At 33.0% G+C, this 20916-nt stretch overlaps 1 protein-coding gene across 3 annotated transcripts in view; it reads left to right on the forward strand.

Moving 5' to 3' along the window:
• Positions 1-20916, forward strand: part of Sox5 (SRY-box transcription factor 5) — a 329602-nt gene that overhangs the window by 274155 nt on the left and 34531 nt on the right. For 2 of the 3 annotated variants that reach the window (XM_077798717.1, XM_026392329.2), the window contains exon 9: positions 15899-16076. The exons of the other annotated variant lie outside the window; for it this stretch is intronic. In XM_077798717.1, the coding sequence (XP_077654843.1) occupies positions 15899-16076 (178 nt within the window). The remainder of the gene's footprint in view (positions 1-15898; positions 16077-20916) is intronic. 3 annotated transcript variants of the gene reach the window in all.

Here is a 20916-nt window from a genome sequence, read left to right on the forward strand (position 1 = left end):
CCTTTCTTTTAAATTTAGAATACTTTTAAAATTTTCTATATTAAAATAAGAATGTTGCTCATTAAGGAATACGTCTAAATAAAATATCAAAAGGAAGGTAGAAATTTCCCCAAACCTGAATCGTGTACCTAAGGTTGCCATGGGAACAATGTGCCCCTTTCCCAGTCCTGAACCTTCTTATAGATAATATAATTGGATGCTTCTTAGGATTGCATGCTCCCCCCTTGCGAGTTGTAGGAGTTAAAATTGTATTATTGCACAGCTTTTGGCAGTTGTTACTTCTAACAACAGACCAGCTCATTCATTGGGTGACTCTTTGAGAACCCAAGTTTAAGAAATACTGTTTATTATTTTGATTTTGCAAAGAACTAAAGGTGACGTCTCTAAAGGAAATAAAGACCAAAATTTTATTTTCAGGTTTCATATTGCCAAATTAATATGTAGGAAAATATGTATACTCAAAAACATTGAAAAACTTATTTCTCCCCCAATTATTTGTGAATACCAGAAAAGACTAATTATGTTATATATGTTTTTTTTTTCCAAAACCACAAATTGTGTGTTATTAAAGCTCTGTTGCAGTGTTTTGCAAAACCATTACCAGCATTGGGTCTGTAGGAGACTTTCTTTTAAACTGGACCTTTCAAGAGCCAAGGAATCTTGTTTCTTCTAGTTTATTATATAATTTGAGCTGTTATGTTTGTTGTGCAATTTTGATGACTTTTGGCAGTGTAGATATTTCATAAATGGGAGAAAAAGAAATTGAGACCAAAAATAGAAAGGATGAAATGCTGAAAAAATTCTTGTCTTGTGGTATTTCCAGTAGCACTTAAAATAACATCAGAAAAAATACTGTTGTGAAGTATGTTTAAAAAAGCATTATGACAGCAACAGGAATGTCCTTAAATAGGTACAGATTTGTGTTCTATACTTCTCTATGCAATTCTTTTGAGGATCAAAGTTACATTTTAAGTCAGTGGGAGCTCAATATTCAGGCCAACCCTACATGAGTATAGGGCAAGACAAGAATTTTGGGTCAAATGATGGAATTTTTAGTGCCAATTTTCATGCAAATAGTGCTGTCATTTATCTAAAATATAATGATGGTTCTGATCCAATTTTAAGAAAAGGTCTGGGTAATTTTGGTTTGGTTTGGTTTTTCTTGTCTTTTTGCATTAGCATTCATGGAGTTACACTGAGCTAGAATTCTGACCTATTACATCTGGAATTATAGTTGTGGACTTGGAAAAAATAAGCAAAGGACAGATCAGTTCTGTAAGATGGATCATATTTAAAAAATTCCTTTGTCAAATGAATTTTAAGTAGCTGACCCTTAATATGCTTTCAATAAATTGTGTATGAGATTAAATATCTGTGTCATAACAACTCAATAATATGAAGTGAACCCTTAGTTAACACTACTTTTGATTTAGTTTTTATCATATACGTGTTTGCAAAATTACATGTATTAATAGAAGATGACTTAAGATAATATGTCTATATAGGAATTTTATTTTAAAAAAATCAGTAACATATTTTTCATCTATTGTAAAATAAACTTTTGGGATATTTGTGTAGCCATATTTCTTTCTAGAATTTTGGGCATGTAAAATGAAGCATTTTGAATTTAATTAGACAAAATGAAATATTAAAGCATGTTTTTAAAATATCTTTTCAAAATGTTCTTAAGACCATTTAAGGTATAAGACCCTCTTAAAACACACAGTTAATAATATATAACTTGTTCTGAATGAGATATCTTCTGCTTAAAAAAATGATATGTTTCTTCACTGATTTATATAATTTTTAAAAAGTCATGTAAGGAACCTCATCCATGGATGAAGTTTCTAGAGACACAGAAGATGTCAAAACATTTATTAAAATTTTTTTAGTAAACCTTTTTAAGCATCTGTGAATATGTGCTGGGCACTATGGTGAAATAAAAAAAGGGTTATAACACTGTACAACGCAAGGGGGGAGGCAGATAACACACAAAATGCTGGGGGCAAAGTGCCACTCAATAATAATATGGAAAAAAGCCAGTTATTACCTACCCTGAGAAGAAATAGGAAGATAGGAGGATAAAGACATGGCTTTCCAAAGACATGAGATTTTGAATACTCTTGAAGGACAGCCTGGGATGAGTCACAAAGGTATAAAGGATTGGGGTACATGGATTTCGACTTAATTTTGAAGAAAGAAGTATGGCAGAATGTGACGCATTTCTAGAACTTTGTGAGTGAACTCAAGTGGAATGAAAATGCAAAGATGAAATGTCTTAAAGTTGGGGTCTAATTTCTTACCATGACCTTCTGTGATCTAGTTCCACCTATCTCACTAACCTAGTTTTATACTTCTGCCTTTCTCCCATGTCCCAGAAATTTATTTTCCAAATAGATCACTTCTTTTTGCTCCTGTTAGTGCCACTCTACTTCTCTAGAGTGCTGTTGCCCTCTTAATTCCATTCCCCTCCTTGTCTGGCACGTGCTGAATATTATCTCTCTCAACAATCACGTCTATAAAGAACTGGTTGTTCCATGACATGTGACCCCACTGCACAAGCACATGCTCTAAAAGCACATGAGTAAATACCTTATAACGCTTTGGTTCACTTGTCTTCCTTTTAGTGATTGGATATCCCTTGAGGGCAGGGAAGGATCATATCTTATTCATCCTGGGCACCAGGCACAGTACTTGGCCTGTAATCATTGCTGTGTTTCTTTTAGAAAAATGAGCAATCAAAGGTCAGTGGCTCACATCATTGGAGGATAATCTCTATTCAGCATGAGCAAAATATGCTTATACCTAGGATAAGTTGTACTATGTAGAGAGGCCTTTATCCATCAAAAGATTATAGAACCTAAAAATTGTTTACCCTGTTAGGGTTTGTCAGATACAATGTATTTAGGAAATATTCTGATCGTTGGGGAAATATTATTTGTAGTGAAGCAAGCATTACTTACCAGACTTTATTGATCTGAATGAAGTACTCACTGTTTGACTCTCTGATTGTGAATTGGCTTTTTCAGGTATCTTGAAATTAGGAAAAGTATGCCTTAAAATACTCAGCAACAGTTTTAATTAATTAATTGGCATTTTATCTTATACATTAGCCTTATGAGTTTGTTTACTGTGAATCCATATTTGAGTAACTGGCTTCTCTTACATTTGCTACAGAATTAAGTGAATGTTGAAATGAAAGACAAAGGCTTATACCAGTATTTTCTAATTTTGTTATTGTTTAATTGATAGTCCAAATAAACTTTTAGAAAAGAGAATTTTGGGTTTCCCCTCCCTTTGATAATCTTTGTAAGATTGCCCTTCTCTGCTTCTCTTTTATGCCAAACATTCTAGCCCAAAATTGGTAGAGAGATACCTCCTCCATATACAGACTTATTTGTTTATATTATATATGTGCATAATATATATATATATATATATATATTCCATCCAAAGCTAGAAAAGTCAAAATTACAGATTCATTCTATTTTTCCAAAACAGCATTCAAGATAAGATAAAAATCTAAAGCAAATACACTCATTTTTTTCCTTAGTTCATTCTAAATAGTGTGATCAAAACTCTTCTGTTTCAATGTCATTGTGGTTGTTTTATTAAAATCTTTTATACTACCCAAACTGTGAATTATAATTATTCTGGTAATGTTATGGGCTGGGAAAAATTAAACATGAGGCATTACAGCTGAGTTTCACTACACATTAATTATTTTAATTGACTATTTCTTAAATGAATATCTGATAAATCAATCTTACAATTCCTCATGCTTCATGACATGCTTAACTCAATACAGACACTTAGGAATCATTATGCTGTGAGAGCTTTAATACAAATTCAAGATCATTATAATTAAAATCAAACTCTTACCTGATCCTCAGTTTTAAGCCTTTTCATTTTTATTTGAATTTTCTTTGGCCTGTATCTTGGATTTAATATCATAACATTGATAGGCAGAAGAAATAATCTGCTAAACATCCTCAATATATTGAGAAAAAAACTATTTTGTCTCCAGGATATGGCTTTAATTGACATTCTGTATAAATAGTGATCACCTCTTAGAATTCTTTAAAGACATCCTTCCCTCCTGGTCACTGCCATGAAGACAAAGAATGCCTTAATGACTCTGTTGAGGTTATCATTAAATAAAGGAGATTTTCAGGCTTCAGCTATAAATCACCATGAAATGGCCCGTGGGTTACCTTTGACATACTCATTTGAAGTAAACTGGGATGGATTCATAACCTTTGGTCAAGCCAGTAGGTGGGCTAAAGGTCTCCTCCATCCTGTCCTTCATTTCTTATAGGATTGGTTCCTCTCTAAATGCCTAGAAAGGATTTAGTTGTATGTAAATTGTCATGTGTTTTACATTGAAATGAAACAGGTCCATTGAAATAATAGTGTTAAGGATATTTATGGTGATTACTTGAATTTCAAGGAAATATTTATTTTTTATACAAACCTTAGTTATATGAATACATTTGGAATTTAATTAAAACTACTTTGTAAAATATTTCATAATCTGTTATCATAAAATGTTACCATGATCCAGACCAGTATTAACCAAATTGAATGTGTGGTCCCTATCATATAGGGTATAAAAATTCTTTAGCATTATGAATAAATTACATGATTTCGGTTGTTATTCTGATTTTTGAAGAACTTACAGCCTAAAAATCCTATTCTCCTTTTGGCAACTTGGCTTACTAAAGATATGACTATTGACAAATCTTTAAATGTCTCTAACCTTAGTTTCTTTATCTGGGAAATGGAGTGATTATAGCACATACTCTTGCTATGAGAGTAAGATAAGACCTAATATGCAAAGGTGTTTTGTAACTTGTAGATTAAGTTTTAAATGTTAGGGAATAAAGTAAAAAGTATTAGGAAATCGCTGCAAGTGAACAGCTATATAACTAAACAATATTAAAAAATTTATAGCTGTTTCTAGAACTCATTAAACATAGTTATGTTTTTATAATATTTGTTACTCCCACAAATATTCATGTAACAAACTGCATTGGGTTATACACATTTATTTCTTCTTTGGAAACCAACTCTCCTCATGACAAAATTGTATTACAAAATTTTTTGTAATTTGGAAAAGGCAAAAGTTTGTTGGTAAAAATAGCATAATTCCTGCATTCAATGAGACATACCATGATTTTATATTTTATTTGCTTTCTAATAGGTTAATAAGACGACAAGGGAAAAATCAATCATAATTGGAAAATAATTGCTTTTGATTAATATGTTTGGGAATGGAAATTAATATATTTTTTTGAATCCAGGGCATTGGGCTTGCAAGACAAGCACTCTACCAACTGAGCTATACCCCCCTGGAAATTAATCTTTTAAGTTATTTTTTTTTTTTGGTATTGGGGATTGTATTTAGGGCCTCACACATATTAAATACATGTTTTATTAGTGATCTGCATTTCTAGTCCCTTTTGAATAAAAATAATTTCTAAAAAAACCATCTAATTGTAAATCCCAAAGAGCAATTTTTTAAAATTTATTTATTTGTTCTAGCTTGTTATACATGACAGCAGAGTCACACATTTGTGTCTTTATACATGTACCTAGAGTAATGATGTCCACCTCATTCCACCATTTTTTCTACCTCCATCCCTCCTCCCTTCCCTTCCTTCCCCTTTCCCCTATCTAAAGTTCCTCCATTCCTCCCATACTCCCCTCAACCCCCATTATAGATGAACATCTACTTATCAGAGAAAACATTCAGCCCTTTGGTTTTTGGGGATTAACTTACTTTACTTAGCATGATATTTTCCAACTCCATCCATTTACCTGTAAATGCCATGATTTTATTCTCTTTTAATGCTGAGTAATATTCCATTGTATATATACCAACTGAAAGGCATCGAGGTTGGTTTCACAATGTACCTATTGTAAATTGTGCTATAAACACTGATGTGGCTGCATCACTGTAGTATGCTGTTTTTAAGTCCCCAAAGAGCAAATGTTGTAGCACTCAATGTTCCAACAACTCATGCCTTACTATATAATTATATTTTCAGAGTCTTCCAAAAGAGTGGGCTAAGGAGCCACAGAATAAGGAAATTATATTTTTATCAAACATTCTAAAATCCAAAATCCAAATCCAGGTCATGGACTAGTAAATCAAGCACAGTAGTGATGAAGAATTCATTCTAAATAACTCAAAAATAATGAAAGACAAAAAGTTTTGTTTTCAAAAGCACTTCTTTCAAAAAATTCTTTTAGATTACTTACAGTGTTTCTTTATTGAAATTTCATAGCAATTTATATTGCCTTAAAATGTCCTGTCATTTATCATGTTTATATTGCTTCACCTGCTGGAATATACATTTCATCTCTCCTGCAATCTATGATTCCACTGAGAGTAATGCTAAAAGATGCTCATGTAACATTAAAGAATTAATTTACCACACAAAAAAAGTTTTTCCAGGGCAGATGGTACAACCCTTCCAATTCTGTGTTTGGAAAGAAGAGTCATTAATACAGCTTTTAAACTGAAGAATGACAAATAAGTGTGTGTTAAATCAGGGGACGTAGGAGAAGGGAGTTTCGCATTTATTTGTACTTTTTTTTGGACTTTTTTCCTTAATTGTTCACTGAGTGACTCTTTTTCTCTTTCTGCAATAACTGGGGTGAAAGGGGTTTGCATGTATGACCTAGCAAAGTTTCTAGTTAAATTAATAGAAAGCCTGTCAGTAAGGAGCTGCTGACAATGGTTTCTTTGGGTGACATCTCTGACTAGAAAACAATGAGTTCCAGAGACGTCGAACCTTCAGCTCTAAAGGGAAAGCAAGGAGAAAAGGGAGCAAGGTTTGAAGACTGGGAAGAACTATGAAATTTAAGCAGTGAAAGAATTCATTTGAAGAAACTGAAATGTTACAGGGGTACATTTTATTAGTGCGTATACTCCTATTCCATTATTCACAAATCAAAATGGCATTTGCTTAGTATGCATTACATGCATTAAGTATAGATATAAACAATTCTTAAACATTTTAATGAAAAAAAATAGAAAAACTTAGACTTTATAGGAATTGATTCATTAACCTCAATTATTTATCTAATTAATGTTTAGTAGTAAATATTTGGTTATTTTTTAAATTCAAGGCATATGTGAAAGATAAGTTAATATGCTGACACATACCCTCAAGAAAGTTGTACCATAAAGGGTAAGAGTCCTCAGATCATTAATGAAGATTCCTTTAAACAAATAGTTTTCTTAAACTATTCAAAATCTAATAATTTTGTTATCGACAATTGCAGAATACAACTTTTATGGAAACAACAAACAAAAGAAAAGGGATACAGAGATATGATTGTTACAGTCAATAGCAAAGAGTGCTACCTTAGACTTCCCTAACTTCTTGCTTTGTGTCTCATTCACCTTCAGATCTTTTATGCACACCTACATGTCCATCCTTCTCTAAGGGTCTATCCTTAGACAACTTGGCACTCATTCATGTCTCCCAAATATATACCAAAACATTAATGGCTATCATTAACTGTCAGAGATCTAGAAAAATGTAAGCCCTAAGAGAACCATAAATATTTTTTAAAGAGGAGTATTTGAGCCCTCTGAGACTCTCTCAAACATTTAATTGTATTTTGTTTCATGATCATGAATGTTCCATTAACATTTCCATTGGTATTTTTTTCCTCACTGATAGGCTATGCAGAATTTCATGTGGTATTTTTACCATTTTTTTCAGTTCTAGATGGACACAATATCTTTATTTGTTTGTTTGTTTGTTTGTTTATTGTGTAGTGCTGAGGATCGAACCCAGTGCCTCAGGCATGTTAGGTAAGCGCTCTGGCCACTGAGCCACAACCTTAGCCCACATCTTTTTTGATATAAATCCAGCATGCCATTAATTTGTTTTGATGATGTTTGCATTGTTCTTCTGTCTCCCTGATGTTAACTCCTTTGTAGTTTCAGTAGAGATGCTGGTGCACTCATTTCATACATTCAGGTACAGGTACCATCCCCAACACAGAGATGGCAGTAGAGTTTGCTCAGTGTAGCTTTTCTTTCTTAAGGGTTTACTTTGCAAAGCTGTATTGCTCTATGATCTCCTTTTGTTTGTGTGAATCCATTCCATCATTGATAATTTTCTAGTCCTGTCTCCTTTTTTTGCACATATTTTCAAAAGTAACTAGCAGTAAAGCAATAGTGACAAATTATTTGTAATTATAAGTTTGAGGACTGATTGGGTGGTCTGAATAAAATCACATTACATTTTCTTATGCATAGAGTGACCAAATCTAACTTCTTTAAAGTGTTCTTTAAAAGCTTTTGGAGATTTATATCTAGAGGTTATGAGAAGAATTAGTGTGGTAAGAACATCAGTTCTTACTGCTCTAGGCTTCTTGGTTGAAGAACTGTTAATCATTTAAAAAGTTAATAGTAAACATCCAGATGTAACGTATACCATTAGGACAAAACTACCATCATTATCAGATTTTAAAGTTCTCTCAGGACCAGAGAATGAAGTAGAGTCTGAAACACCAGACTTTTTTTACTGGCTCATGTCATAACTGTTCTCATTCAGTCTTATTTTTGACTCATATTCCTCTCATTCTGCATCTTTTCAAAGATAGAAAAATTTACTCTGCAGAATTTCTGAGTGGCTTTTCATCTGATACTGTGGCTAAAGAACTACTCATATGACATCCTTCTAAGTAAATATATGAAAACTATTTATGTAGTATATTTTTGGAACATTTTAGAAATAAAGAGTATGGATTAGACAGAGAATAATCTAAAATTAAAGTCTAAAAGCTAAATTGGAAATGTTAAAAGGAAGGGAGGAAAACATTCAAAGAGAAGGAAGGAAAATGTAAAATGGAATGCACCTGGCTCTACAGAGGATTATAAATAAAACTGAGGGGTTATAACAGATCACACTGCTTGAGCATGCTCACAGCCAGGCAGCTGGCTTTCCCCAGAACTTTAGTTTTCAAGGAGGGGTGATTTGTCCCCCAGGAAACATAGGCAATGTCTTGCTGTAATGACTTGGGTAAGAGTGCTACAAGTGTATAATTCTTGGGGGTAGAGTCCAGGGTAGCTGATAAGCATTTTGAAGTAGAGGAAAGCAACTCAAAATAAAGAATTATTCGGCCTATATAGTATTGAGGTTGATCAAGTGTTTCATCAAACAGGAAGGTAGACATCTTTTATGACCTAACTTCAGAAGTCAAACTCTGCCATTTCTGCAATATACTGTTGGTTGTATAGATCAAATCTATTCATTGTGGGAGAGTTTGACACAGGGGCTTAAAATACCACAAGGCAAGAACTATGGGGGCTAACTTGAGTGGGTATCACAGAAGGACTCTGTGGGAAGATGGCATTAATTTGGATGAAAGTATTTTACAGCCTTGTTTTTTTTTTAAATTAAAAAATGAATGTGAAATATGGTACTCTAGAGCCACATTTTTATTCTTTCCTCTGTTGGGATGGATATATATGTATGTATATGTGTGTGTAGACTATATATTCTATATTATACATAATATATATTGTATAAGTTTATTTAACATATATTCTATATATGTATGTGTATGTGTAATTTATACTATTGAGACATTAAATTAACAAAATCAGAAAATAAGGAAAATATTAACAGTAACAGAGAGGAACAGAGGGTATTTTAAACAGCAAAATAAATGATGGATACTATTTGAATACCTTCAAATTAATTATGTGCCAATGATTCAAATATAAAAGAAATGTGTAATTAGCAGATTGAAGCTAATGTCCCACAATCAACACTACTAACAAGTATACATAAAGCAAAAGTAAAATGACAAAATAAGGAAGCCCAATGAGAAACTGGAACAATAGTAGCCTCAGCTAACTAACTTAAGGCTTGCATTTAAATGAAGATCAGTTCTAATGGTAGCATCACAGCAAAAACATACCTGTCAAAGAATTACTGGAGCTCTTTGCACCTGGATAAAAAGGCATTTAGCAATTTATAAATCTGAAAGTAAGCATCTGATCATGAAGAAGGTGTTAAGCCTATGTGATGGACGTGATTTTTAGGAACCTACTTATCAAGTGTGGAGTTGGATCAGACACAAATTAGTAGGATTTCTAATTTGTCAGGAACTACAGAAATGATTTTAAGATTGTTAAAATAACATAATATAAGATTATATAATAATACAAGCTTTCTTTATATTACTCTGATATATTCTCACAGATACATGCAAACCATTTCTCTTCCATCTCCCTCATGAAGGAAAGGGGAGCAGATCCATTCCAATCTTTTTGCAGGTCCTCATGCTATTTCTGTTTTGTGTCATCTCTTCTAATAACACCTCTACTGAACTATAGAAGAGCAATGACTTGTTAGGTTGGGAGGGGTGCAAGGGGCTCCCACAATGAACAATCTTGGTAGAACAAAGGGTGAATGTGAGCACAGGTAGGGAAGAGAGTTGCAGCAGCAGCGCACATTACACAATTCAGGCTGTCATGTAACTTCCCTACTTAATATAATAAGATTATTTCATCAGAGAGGATAATAGCCGCAGCATGATTAATTGTGCAACATGTTTCATGAATGTCTTTGCTCTTCTCCATATGTTATGATTGCTACTTACTTCACATGAGTATTTATGATAAATATGGGAAAAATTGTAGTTTTCAAACCATGAGATGTTCCTGAAATGTGTGTGTGTGTGTGTGTGTATGTGTGTTTGTGTGTGTGTGTGTTCTAATCATTGTATGGCTGTTAACAAACTGTAGTATTTTTATAAATGGAACAATATGTTGAATGCATAGACATTCTTTGAGGAGGAGTTCAGCTTAGGAACTGTATCAGGAAGACCTGTATACTTAGGGTTGAATAAAAGGTAAATGCACATCTTTGCTTCTTTATGACTCACCACATAAAGCCAGTGCCTCAAAGTCACATGTCTAGTCAGTTGATTTGCATTTTCTAGCATCTAGCATATAATAGCCATTAATAAATAGTTGAAATACCATTCAGTAAATAATGAATGAATAGATGGATAGTTGATTAAGTAAGTTTATATATTCTTGCCTGTTGCCATTGGAGAGATGTAAATTTAACTGCCAAGTAAATGTTTGATTTTCAATAATTAATATAGGTAAATATTGAATGAAGTAAACTTTTGAGATAACTGATAAGGCACAAACCAAACCAGCAGCTGGATGATAAAGAATAAAGATATAAATAAAGTTCTAATTTTTATTCCTAAGGGTAAAATTATTTCCACATCACATTTGCACACTGTGGTCCCACAATCCAGGTGTAGGTGTATTTCTGTGTTCTAAAGAACAAGGATGAAAATAATAAGAAATTAGTAAGTGCCTCTAAGGTACTGGTATCCCTATTTTCTATTTGTCTGATAAAACTCCCTAACAAAAAAATGAAAGACTAACTAGTACAGAGAGAGAAAAAATAGCCCTCCAGGATTCTGAAGAATGCTTTTTCTTTAATGAATTATGTTTGATTTTTCTAAGCCATTGAGTAAGATAAAATTTTGATATAGACAATTATGTTAATATAACTTGTTTTTTCTAAAATAACTTATTATTTGAAAGTCATCTAAATAAAATCTATTTTACTTTTATATAGTTCTTTTACAGTGTTTATGTAGAATAATCTATGAGTCCATGATGACAATTAGAATTTCTTCAGTACATCGAAGGCTACATATTTGTGTCACACTCTTTTTTTTATGTGTTTGATTTAGTCTTCTGTGTAGGAGATTGTCATTGGCTGGGATACAAATTAATTAGAGCCTCCACAATATTTCTTCTACTGTGGCCACAAGCTCCTGTTGAGTGAAATGTCACATTCAGACAAGTCATGTAGCTATGAGAAAATGGAACAGGCATTGACTCTCTGTTTATGTGGTTTTCACTTGCTCTACATTTCATTGAAGACAATTAAGATTAGCCAGTAGTTTATTAGAAGAAATAATATTTGAAAATAGGCTTCTAAAATTTGTATTTTGTAGTAATACCAAAGGAAATATTTTATGCTGTATAGTATAGATAATAAAGAAACACAAAAAGTCACCAAAAGTTGGTCAACAGTTTGTGCCTTAACTATTAAGCTAAGGTGTAAGATGGCAAACGTGTATTAGTTCATTTTATCCCATGTGTATCAGCCTTGATGTGGTTTGTTATCTGATAGAAGTATATGGTTAGGTCTGGAATTTCAGAAATTATATTCCAGCAGTGTATTTTTAGATTTAGGATTCAATTTATCATATGGAATTAAGAGAATATTTGTTTAGTCCAAAAACCTGGATTTCACTATGACTTTCTGAACTTTTCATTTCCTCCATGAGCTTATTAATTAATTCACAGTATTAAAGATTAAATAAATGATTTAGAATATTTATAACAAAATCTGTAAATATAAATAATAGCCTTCTGGTTAAGACAAATATAAAGTATTTAAACTTAAACATGTAAGCTAAAGTAAACATGTTTTACTTTACACACAAATTTCACACACTATTTGAAGTTATTCAACACATGTTTATAATAATATAAACATAACTTTATGTATAAATGAAATATGCTCTCTTCAAAAGTTTCACTTGGCAACTCCATTTAATAATTGGTGAATGATTAAAAGGAAATTGCTTTCTTCAGTGCCTGATGATATACCAGTTAGAAATGCTCTTTTCCAATGGTTCCCTGACCTTAAAAATTACTAATATTCTTCCTTATGTAATTATTTACTTTTATTTTTAAATCTGTGTTTTATTTGTAGGAGTAGGGGTTAATCATGCTAAGCTTTCCAATTCCTCCTAGGTAAAGCATTGGAAGTGAAAGAATAAAGTAGAAAAATATGTATCTCCAGTATTCATTGCTCATATTCATAACTATGAAAGTGCATGCCATAAATAAATAGTCTATGTCCATTTTATAGTTAAGGTTTTTAAATTTTCATCTGGTCAAGTGAAAAATAACTAATAGAAAGTAGAAAACTACTATTTTTTTTATTTTTCATGAATAACAGGCATTTGGGTATAGTATCTCTGCAGTAAAGTAAATTATTGAAAACTCAAATTGTGAAATAATATCATATGAGTCCAAATTGTTTATACAGTTACCAGTAGAAGGATCAAGCATATGAATTCTTATTAAAATATACCATTATCCCTGTCACACAATGGGAAAGAATAAAAGGGCAATTTTGAATGACATTTATATCAACTTTGGAACTGTCAACCTCTATTATGTCCTTGGGGCCCTGCACTTTTTGGCTTTCAGACATCTGTGCTGCCTTGAGTGAAGAATATTAAGCATTCCTGTGGGTCTCTTGCTTTAATAAATGCTTTGAATACTCATCTTTCAGCATGCACATACAATAGTTCTTAGTGCTTAAAGCTAAGACATGTGGCATTTCACCCCTCAGCCTCCACGTCTCCATCATCTTCATCAACATCATCACCCCCCTGTGTACACACTCACACTCTATTTCCCCTCTACTCACAAATCTCCCCAGTTCCAACACTGAGAATACATTCTTTCCTCTCTTATTTTACTGCAATAGTCAAGTGAAGGAGCTCCCTTTAATTTCTTGAAGCATTCCTCAAAACTTTTCCAGAAGTTGTTAGTCCTGTCAAAAAGATGTTGTAGGGCTGTCCCAGTAGCCCCTAGTTCACACAGAGAGTAGCAAACAGGTATAATTGGTGGTAGGGGAAAGTGCCTGGAATATTTCCAGTTGCATACTAATTAGGCAATAAAGTCCCTATGAGACAGTCAGGATGTTTAAAAACTTAATTCAGGGAAAAGATCTGGATTCTAATTCTGATTGATCCACAGAATCTCAGTAGCATTTGGTTTATTATGCATATCAATGTCTCTAGGTTTTATTGTTAGCATAGATGTCCCAATCAATTTTAAAGATTGAGGTACTATTATATATTTTAAGTGTAATTTTTCTTATATTCAGGATGGTTTTGAAAGGGTTTTGAAGCCTAATAAAACTTTTTCATCTCCCTACATAAGCCAGTGGCTCTCACATGTTATTGTGCTTCAGAAGTACCTGGAAATGCTAATGAAAGCACAGGTTATTGGGACCCACCCCTTATTTTACTTCTCACCAAGATCCTTCAAATCAATATAATTTGGTATAATGATCAGTAATTCTTTTTGTATTTCACATGATAGTAGATTGCCAATATGAATTATCTCATGAATTTTCAAATAACTATTCTTTTCTCTTAAATAAACAAACAAACAAAATGAACCAAAAAAAAGGAGTTTCAAGTGCAGTTTTTCCTAGTCTGTTTATGAATTTCCTAAGGGTACCTAAATATAGAATTAAAGAAAAAAGCCCAATAATAAACTTCTTAAATATGTAAACTTGAAATGGATGTCATTTTATACCACAGACTTGTTTTGTTTTGTTTTTTGATACTAAATTGAACCCAGGGAAGCTTTACCACTGAACTATGTACTCAGACCTTGTATTTATTTATTTTCTTTTGATACAGGGTCTTGCTAATTAGCTGAAGGTCTCATTAATATACTGAGGCTAGACTTGAAGTTGTGATTCTCCAGCCTCAGCCTCCTATATAACTGGGATTATAAGCATGTGCCACCATATCTAGCTCCGTTTTACCATTTTTTGTAAAATAATTTATTGCAATTTTTTGGTAAATATATACATAAGATTTCTGTATATGTTAATGAAAAATGTCTCCATGTCACCTGATTACCCATTTGATTAAAAATTATGCTACTTTCAAAAATTTATCCTGGTAAATACTTTTATGTTCTTAACTCAAGAAATAGTAGCTAAGAGGGAACTAAATTTCTATCCTACCGTAATATCAATGTAAACTTGGATGTAATGTAAACAATCATATACAAGTAAGTGGCACATTATTCCTATTTTACAACACAGAAAAGGAAGGACTAAATTAACTTTCTATAATGATAGGAAAGTGATATGATGCTAATATTATCTGATCCTCATATGTTGCAATAGAAATTTTGGTGATATTGTATTCATAAATTTCACACATGAAATTACATAAGGGCTAAATAGAAAGGCATTAAATAGAGTTTTAACTATTCAGGCATAGAAAAATTGGAAATCACCAACCATGCTGAACAGATCATATTATTCTTCATGCCACGTGTAGCATGCTCTAAGGCATCAAGAAAACAAATCTGGGTTTCAAAAAAATGCTGTATGTTACATGTTTACAACAGTGTCACATGTAAATAAGTAGTATACATTTGGATAATGTTTATTATGTTATTTTCCTTTTTAAATAAAATCCAGAAGTGTTTCTGAGAAACATAGGGGAAGTGACTATTTTCTAAGAAAGGTAGAAAATTTTCTTCTATTTTGTATTTAATTTGGAGAGCAGTTCTAATGAGAGTTGCACAATCACTTAAGTCATCCATCCATCACAGATGTTCCAGGTACTCTGCCCAAGCACCAGGATAGAAAGATGCTTGAGATTCAAACCCTGTTATTTGGAGGTTTTATAAAACAGAACCAAAAAGATCACCCACCTACATCAGAATTTTTATAAGAACTGTAATGTCTCTCAATAAATGTGAATAGTATAAAGAATAACTTTTTAAGAATATTTCTTACAGGTTACATCAATTATGTGCCTTCAGTGCATAGTCGAGGTCATGTGTCCTTTCTCTTATACAACAGGGGTTTTGTAATATGTAGTTGAAAGTGACATTGTGTTGACAGCTAACCAAACACTTTAATGTTCAGCTTGAATGTTAAGATCACTGATTGGTAGAGTAATTTGATGGGAAATGACAGGCTGTATACCTGTGTTTTTCTAGACATTTTTGATCAGCCTTTCCTTACCACAGCTCATGTTCTAATGATCATTGCAGGATGAAGTGGCACAGCCACTGAACCTATCAGCCAAACCCAAGACCTCTGATGGCAAATCACCCACATCACCCACCTCTCCCCATATGCCAGCTCTGAGAATAAACAGTGGGGCAGGCCCCCTCAAAGCCTCTGTCCCAGCAGCATTAGCTAGTCCTTCAGCCAGAGTTAGCACAATAGGTAAGTTCTGTTTCTTTTGTTCTTGCTGATTTTCTGTTTGTACCAATTGATTGAAATCATCTTTAATGGCATATCACTCATACTCTGTGCATGGCTTGAGCTCAGTAGGAGACTTTCATTTTAAAGGATTACACAGGTCTGCTTTAAACACACAAAGTGTAATTTCTAACTGAAGTCCAAGTTATAATGTCCCCTTGCAATCAAATTGTACTGGTTATATTTATGTGTGTAACTTATGTCTACAAGTTTATTAAAAAGAGACCTAAATGACTAATCAGAGTAAGCAGTGGTTCCAGTATTTTGTTGTTAGGTGACTTGCTTTTTCTTTCACTGAAATTTATTTTCATTTTTTTGTACTATATAGAAAGTATATATAATGATGAAATACATTCTACCTGAATCAGCAATCAACCACTAGGATGTGAAGTTAATTCTATTCCATTCTGTTTAAAAATTCTGCTTAAACACACCAAACTATTATTAAAAGTGATGCCTTCACTTCTCTATAAGTGTAATTTTAGTAGAGTAAATAAACATTAAGGAATGCTTCTTTAAGCTGACTAAAAATACAAAGATCTTTATTTTGGCATTATAAATTAGAATGTAAATACTCAGTCCGGCACAAATTTGTTGATATGTTTAGTGCTTTGTTTCATTATGAGGAGCCTAGCATAGACTAGCCCTCAAGTAGCCAGCCTTATGGTTTAGGTGGGGAGGAGTCGTCTCTCCTATAGTACAAGTCAGGTATAGTATGTGCTACTCTAGAGCGGCAATCCTGTGATTAGAGGAGACTGTTGGTTCTCATTGAGAAGTATCAAAAAAAGACCAAATTGAAGCTATCATAATTAAATCTGACCTTTGAGGAGGAGCTATATTCCTAAGCTTTCTGGGTGCTAAGAAAAGAATACAGCATACTTCTGAGAAATGCACCAATTTGATGATAGAATGAGTAAGTGGTAGAAAATGATGAAGTTGAAAACTGAAAGGCTCAGATTAATACTTGGCTAAGATATGTTGACTTTTTCTACAGGAAGTGATGTGATCAGAACTTTAGGAAAAGTACTGTCAACAGAAAGATACTGAAATCAAAGAAACCATTGTTTTAGTGTAAGATGAGAGTAGGCTACCTGAGAGAGAAATAGACAATGATAAAGCAAAGGAGAAAACAGACTGAAGAGATGGTAGTGACATAAAATATTAACCATCAAATATATCTGAAGAGGTTCCAGTTGGAGACAGAGGATTCAAGGATTTTGATTTCATGTAATAATAAGTGTTGTTGCCTCCATTAACTCTGAAAGAGAAGACCAAAATGGGATAAAATTTGGGGGTAAGAGATATAATAATTTAATATATGTGGAATTTGAATCAAAGGACCATGTAAGTATTGATGTTCAGGAGGTAACTGTGAATATAAAACTAACATGTCAATAGGGTGCTAATATTTTATATATGGAAATCATTCCTTGAAGCCAGGAGACAAAATAAGTTCACCGGAAAACAGTATGTCTGGTAAGAGAGAAGCCGATGGAGAATCATTGGTGCTACCTACTGTATTAGTTATGTATTGCTGCATTAAAAAACCTAAAACAAAGCCTTAAAACAAACATGATTTACAATCTCACAGTTTCTAAGAGTCAGTTAATTCAAGCTTAGACTGTGTCAAATAATTACAGTCAGGATGTTGTCCAGAGCTGTAGTCATCCTTGGACTTTACTGGCGATGGATATCCTTGTTCAAGATGCCTCATTTTCGTGGCTGTTGTCTGGAGAACAGAGTTCTTTGCCATATAAATCTATAGCTAGAGCTGCTCATAGCATGATGGGTGATCTTCTCAAGTGAATGATCCAAGAAAGAACACGCAAAGAGAAAATTGCAGTACCTTTTATGACCTGATCTCCAAAGTTGCACACAGTAAGTTTTCTTGATTCTTCTCATTATAAGAGAATTACTAAGTTCAGCCCAACTTAAGGAAAAGGAAATTAGGCTCCTACTTTTGAAGGAAACAGTATCATATTTTTAAACCACCACATTTTTTAGATGGAAAACTAATGAGTGTCTTAGAATATGAATGAAGATAGAGCAACGTTATGCTGGCCTAGGAAAATGAAAAGTTTCAACAAAATTGGGTTATTTCATGGTGTGGCACATTTTGTAGGGACGGTAAAGATCATGAAGAAGAAAAGCCTTAGGATTTTTCTGGAGTTCACAGATTGGTAGGCTCTGACAAGGAAATTTTACTTGTGTGGTCTGAACAAACTTCTAATTGTGTAGCTTTGAAGAATATGAGAAAGTGCAGTTGACAGTACATACTAAGGCTGAGCAGAAAAAGATTTTAGAATAGGAATAAGTTCCTTTCTAAGGAGAAAGAAGAAGAATCAGGAGAGATAGATAATTATGAAAGAATGCAAGAGTGAACATATCACAAGGAGATAATGAAAAATTAGCCTTGGAAAGAAGAGCTATATTTCTTTCTTTCTTTCTTTCTTTCTTTCTTTTTTTTTTTTTTTTTTTGGTCTGGAAGTAAAAGAAATGAATAGAAAAATGGTCAAGGTTCAGAGAAATTGTTAGCTAGATAGAGAAAAGACTGCAGAATATATTGCAAATGTTTTAATCCCCACAAACTACAATTCAAGATTATTTGTTTAGAGGAATTTTGTTGGATACATTAGAGCAGCAATGAGAAGAGAAGCAGTGAAAACTGAGTTTTTGAGAAGTTTGAAAGCAGTTTGGAAGGCACACATGCATTTTCACCTTTATGGTCTAACTCTTAGTTGCTCTTCTCAGCATCCTTTAGCTGTTGGTAGAAAGATCAGATTTGCTTTTATGTTCTGAGTATATAAAAGAAAAAATATTTTACTTGGCGAGAATGATTCACTTGCATAATATACATGAAGGCTCATAAATATCGCAGTGTTGATATATGAGCTATTTTTGTAATGTTACTAGAACTCAAATATTTAACTAATAGAATAACTAATGTATATGCATTTTTATCGTATGTGGATTTTTTACTTCAGCATTCTCAAGGATTAAGTATGACAAAGTATTTTATGAAGGCAGAAATGTATCTAATGACATTTATCATATGACTTTCTCCACTTCTAAAACATCTCTTATTTTCTTCTTGAAAAGCCCCTTCATCACACACACATCCCTCAAATTTTCCAAGGGTTTGAGGCTACTACAATTTACTTTCTCTTTTCAACAAATGCAGATGTTGAAAGCTGAAACCATAATGAGTAATAATGTAGTTGGATAAAAGCTGTGAGGATTAATGGTGTTGTAAAGGTCACTTCTGAAAGAAGAATTAATGTGTTATGCCATTAATAAACCATGGAAAGCTGTGGACCAAAGATAACTTAAGTTATCATTAATGACATGGGGCTCTTTGCTATATATCTATTAGCTACAAATATAGAAAGTGACTTTTTGAGGTTGGTGACCAGTATTACAGTGCATTCTATAAGAATGCTTTCGATTGGTAGGCAAATGATAGGCAGCTCCAAAGAAAGGGGATCCTTAAAAGGCATGAACAGTTTATAAGAACGATGGATAATTTTAGAATCTTTTGACCAGATGTTTGCATTCCCTCATAAGTCCTTTCCACCTATGCCATTTATATGTATAACACTTTTAATTTTTTTAAAAGTTTTTTTCCTCTATTTTCTTAACTACAGCTATTCTAATATTATGGACCCTTAATTAAATAGAGAACATATCCATATCATCTGGTCAAAGTTATCATTCTACAGATAAGGAACAGAGAACTAAAGAGGCTAAGTGCCTAATCAATCAATCATTCAGAGTGATTTCCTTTCAAAACGTAGATTGTCTTAGGATTCTGTTTATTATCCATTTTACTGTTGTTTTGTTTTGGAACCGGAGATTGAACTCAGGGCCTCACACATGCCAGTCATGTGCTGTACCACGAGCTCCACCCAACCCCCTTTGTTTTACTTTTAAGGCTGCAAATAACAACCTAGTGACTGGTCTACATATGCTGCTGTTGCAGGCTGGGGGCTTATGAGTAGCCAGTCCCTTGTTGGTATTCTTTCTTTCCAGTTGTTGCTGATTAGTGGCATCACTGCATTAGATGCTCTTCTTACTCAGAATTAAATGCTTTCTCTGTGTCATACATTTTGCAAACTCTGAAGGGCAAGCAGGTAAAATCCCTGTACTGAGGCTTTAGGTGCCTGCAGTCTGTGTCCCAGGAGACCTTGTAACATATTGGAATGTATTACCCTCACCCTTCATTCCTTAGAGACACAAGAAAAGTAAAACTTCACTTGAGCTAATACAATACATACATATTGACCACGTAAAACAAAAGGAAATATGTTCAATTTCATTAGCTGAGCATGTTATTCCTACATTTTCCGAATTTTAAAGGTGATGACATAAAGAAGAATATTACCTTGAAATTCTATTAGTTTACATTTTAATAAGAAAAACTTACATGAGTATTTTAATGAGAAAATCTTATATCAGGATAGGTGACTGTGATTCATAAAAACTATTGGATTATCATGACATTAGGAGTATCATTCAACTGCATCTGGCAATTACATTTGCATAACACTTTGTGGTTTACAAATTGCTTTAATATTGATTATCTCATTCTGGTGAGTTTTCACAGACTAAGAAGTGGTTACATATAAGGAAACCATAAATTTGATGATAATTGACAAAGAAAGAAAGAAAGAATGAAAGAGAAAGAAAGTTATCATTGAAAATCACTTGATGCACATTCTGCTCTTACATTTACTTTAAAAAAGTTTAATGTAAAATAAATATGCAGTAAATAAGAACTGGTATTGCCTTGATGTCATCAGTTAAA

This window comes from Urocitellus parryii, chromosome 5 (genome assembly GCF_045843805.1).
Source record: "Urocitellus parryii isolate mUroPar1 chromosome 5, mUroPar1.hap1, whole genome shotgun sequence".
In the NCBI taxonomy this organism is placed as follows: Eukaryota; Metazoa; Chordata; class Mammalia; order Rodentia; family Sciuridae; genus Urocitellus; species Urocitellus parryii.